The 3,201-nt window shown below is 35.0% G+C and overlaps 1 protein-coding gene across 1 annotated transcript in view; it reads right to left on the bottom strand.

The window, feature by feature from the left end:
* Nucleotides 1–897: 897 nt before the first annotated feature.
* LOC143017566 (zinc finger MYM-type protein 1-like) overlaps nucleotides 898–3,201 on the bottom strand; it is a 9,434-nt gene continuing 7,130 nt past the window's right edge. Inside the window, exon 3 of the mRNA XM_076172354.1 lies at nucleotides 898–1,918. Within this exon, the coding sequence (XP_076028469.1) occupies nucleotides 898–1,918 (1,021 nt within the window). The remainder of the gene's footprint in view (nucleotides 1,919–3,201) is intronic.

Genomic DNA, 3,201 nt, shown 5'->3' with positions numbered 1-3,201 from the left:
TATATATGTATATATATATATACACATGTATATATATTTATGTATACATATATGTATATTATATATATATATATATATATATATATATACATATATATATATATATAAGCGTTCCCCCCCAAAAAAGCGAGTGTCAGCATATGACTGAATGCTTTTGAATATAGTTCAATATATATATATATATATATATATATATATATATATATATATACATATATATATGTATATATATGTATATATATATGGATATACATATATATGTATATATATGGATACATATGTATGTTTATATATATACATGTATATATATGTATATATGTGTATATATGTATATGTATATAAATATATGTACATATATATATATGTATATATATATATATATATATATATATATATATACATATATATATATCAGAGGCGACTCCAGGTCATCAACGTCACTCGGGCTCATCACAGATTTCGCCTAAGACACATGCATAAATGAAGGTAAGAGACGTCATCCACACCGTAGACTTATATGTGCACAGATAACTAGGGATCACTATTGGTGGCGTAGAATAGCGCCATATATTAACAGTTTACCACCCGACCCCATATACGACATTGTCAGACATAACCCATAGCATAATAAAACATACATACACAATCAAATCATCACACATAACAAATACAATATATCCATATCAAATACAAATATCCAACAAACAAACAACTACGCAGCTGCCCCGTTCTTTATCTTACTTCTATACTTCCTTTCTATCCTTTACCTTGATCTACCACCACACCCATATCCTATCCCCCTATATTCCCCTTACCCTATCCCCCTCCCACCACCACCACCATCACAGATAACTTAACAATAAGACAGAAGTATACTTTTAATAAAAATTACTCACTTCATTTATACATGAACTCCAGTCGTCTTGGTTTGATGGCGAACTCTTGTAATATCCTGTCGTGCAGCTCCTTCTTGTTGTCTAAGGCGTTCAAAATGCTTTTCTCGATAGAAATACGAGCCAATGAGGACAGCCGTTCTTGGGACATTGTGCTTCTCATATATGAGCGGATTCTATCCAACGTGGAGAAACTTCTCTCATTAGCAACTGATGTTAAGGGGATGGTCAGCAGTAGCTTAATTAGTTTAATGGATTCTGGCATAGCGGAAGTTAGCTCCAATTTATACAGTAATTCTAAAATGGTGCTGATTGACTTGCACTTTTTGAAATCACTGTCAATATACATATATTTTAGCTCGTTCACTAAGCTCTTACAGTCAAAAATACCGGGATACTTATTTTTTAGACAGTCCATATGTTGCATGGGAAATGAGTTAGCAAACTCTTCAAACTTATTAACGTCTAGTAATTCAAAAAATGCATACTCCTGCATGCCAGAAAATCGCTCTCGTAAGGACATCAGAATGTTATCAATTATTGTGAAATAGGTAATTTTGTAATCAATTTGAGCACCTCGGACTTTTTTTCTAGGAGGATCGAACTCATCCGCCTGTTCAACTACAGCAGCTGTATCGCGCAGAATGTTTTCATAATGTTCGTCCTTACGATAACCTTCAACACAATGAATGAAGTCATTTAGTTTACTCTGACCATACTTTATGTCAAGTAGCTTACACTGTAAGATATCAAACAGTTTTCCAGCCTGAGAAAGTATGTTATCAAAGCAATTGATGAAAAACATGAATGTGAAATCATTCAACTTTGCCAATAGATTGTCTGCTTGACAAAGTGTATCTTCATCCCAATTTTCACTAGAGTCTAGAATACTTGTGAAGGCATTTTTCAAGTTTTCATACAATAGTTTTATGGATGACACCGTTCTTGACCTATAGCACCATCTTGTTTCACACAGTGATGGAATACTGACATTGAATTGTCTGAAAACACTTTTCCGTTTGGTACTGGAAGATGTAAATTTGCTAAATGAGTGTAAATGAGAAAAAAACATTTTGACTCCACTCACCTTCTCTGCACTTTTACTCAAGACTAAGTTAAGTTTATGTGCATAGCAGTGAATGAAGTGCGCGTGTTTAAGTCCTTTATCCCTTAGCTTGCTCTGTACTCCGTTTAGCGTTCCTGCCATTACAGCTGCCCCATCGTAAGTCTGGCTCACAAATTTATCTGTAGCGTCATTGAAGGAGTTCAACGCAGATTGTAGCACTTTTATCATCACTGATTTGATAGAAGCCAAGAAATCGTTCACATATTTTGTCTTCATATACATATCTTATAATGATCGACAGTTGGGCATGCATTGCACAGTCTGTAGTTTCGTCGGCTTGTACAGATATAAACGGAGCTTTATCAACTTCGATTCTAATTTCATCAGAGATGACATTTCCAATCGCTTGTATTAGGTCATTTTGTATTGTGCTCGAGACACCTGAAAACTGTTTCGTCCCCTCTTTAGTAGAGAGTCTAGAAGCAAACACGCTGTCGATTTCAGCAAAGCACTGCAATAGTTCACGGTAATTTCCTCTATTAAGGCTGTCACTTCCTTCATTATGTCCACGTAGAGGTAACTCTTGTTTACACAGGTATAACACTGCGTTTGTTAAGTGCTTTAAATATTGTCTATTTTCTTCAACTGCTTTGTTATGCAATTGTTTTTCCAGTTAAGCAGACTCACTAATAACTGTCACAATATCGTACTGTCCGAAAGTTTTCAAGCCTTTATAACTACTTAAATGACTCACCGATTTACTGTGATACTTTCAGTCACTCAGGATGTTTTTATAATTATTATAACCTTCATCTGTCCACGACTGATTAGTTTTTGGTTGAAACAACAAACATGGCCAACGATAGAGTTTCTCTGTTATGCTACTTGCACAAAGCCAATCAATCTGTTCATACCATTTTATCTGGAATGTTCGAGTTCCAACTTTAGTTTTCAGTGAAGGAGTTGGCCTGCCAGCTCGTATTATTTCACGTTTTTCCGCAATATTCCTGGCTCCAAACGGCCTATTCTTTATATCTAGTACTATGTCTTTCTCCATTTTTAAGTTAAGGGTTAAAATGAAAATAAAGAAACCTTGCAAAACACTGATCTATACACACAAACGCACATGTGAATAGTAATCAAAGAACGTCCGATTGCATGCACCTGACACTACTCATTCCCGTGTTTCCCCAAATTCCCCCACCCAAGCATCATCAACTCAAGAGATGCCAGTTAGTCTTT

Source organism: Oratosquilla oratoria, chromosome 32 (assembly GCF_046742065.1).
Source record: "Oratosquilla oratoria isolate Oo_2021 chromosome 32, ASM4674206v1, whole genome shotgun sequence".
NCBI classification, from domain to species: Eukaryota; Metazoa; Arthropoda; class Malacostraca; order Stomatopoda; family Squillidae; genus Oratosquilla; species Oratosquilla oratoria.
This window is presented reverse-complemented; position numbering and strand designations above follow the sequence as displayed.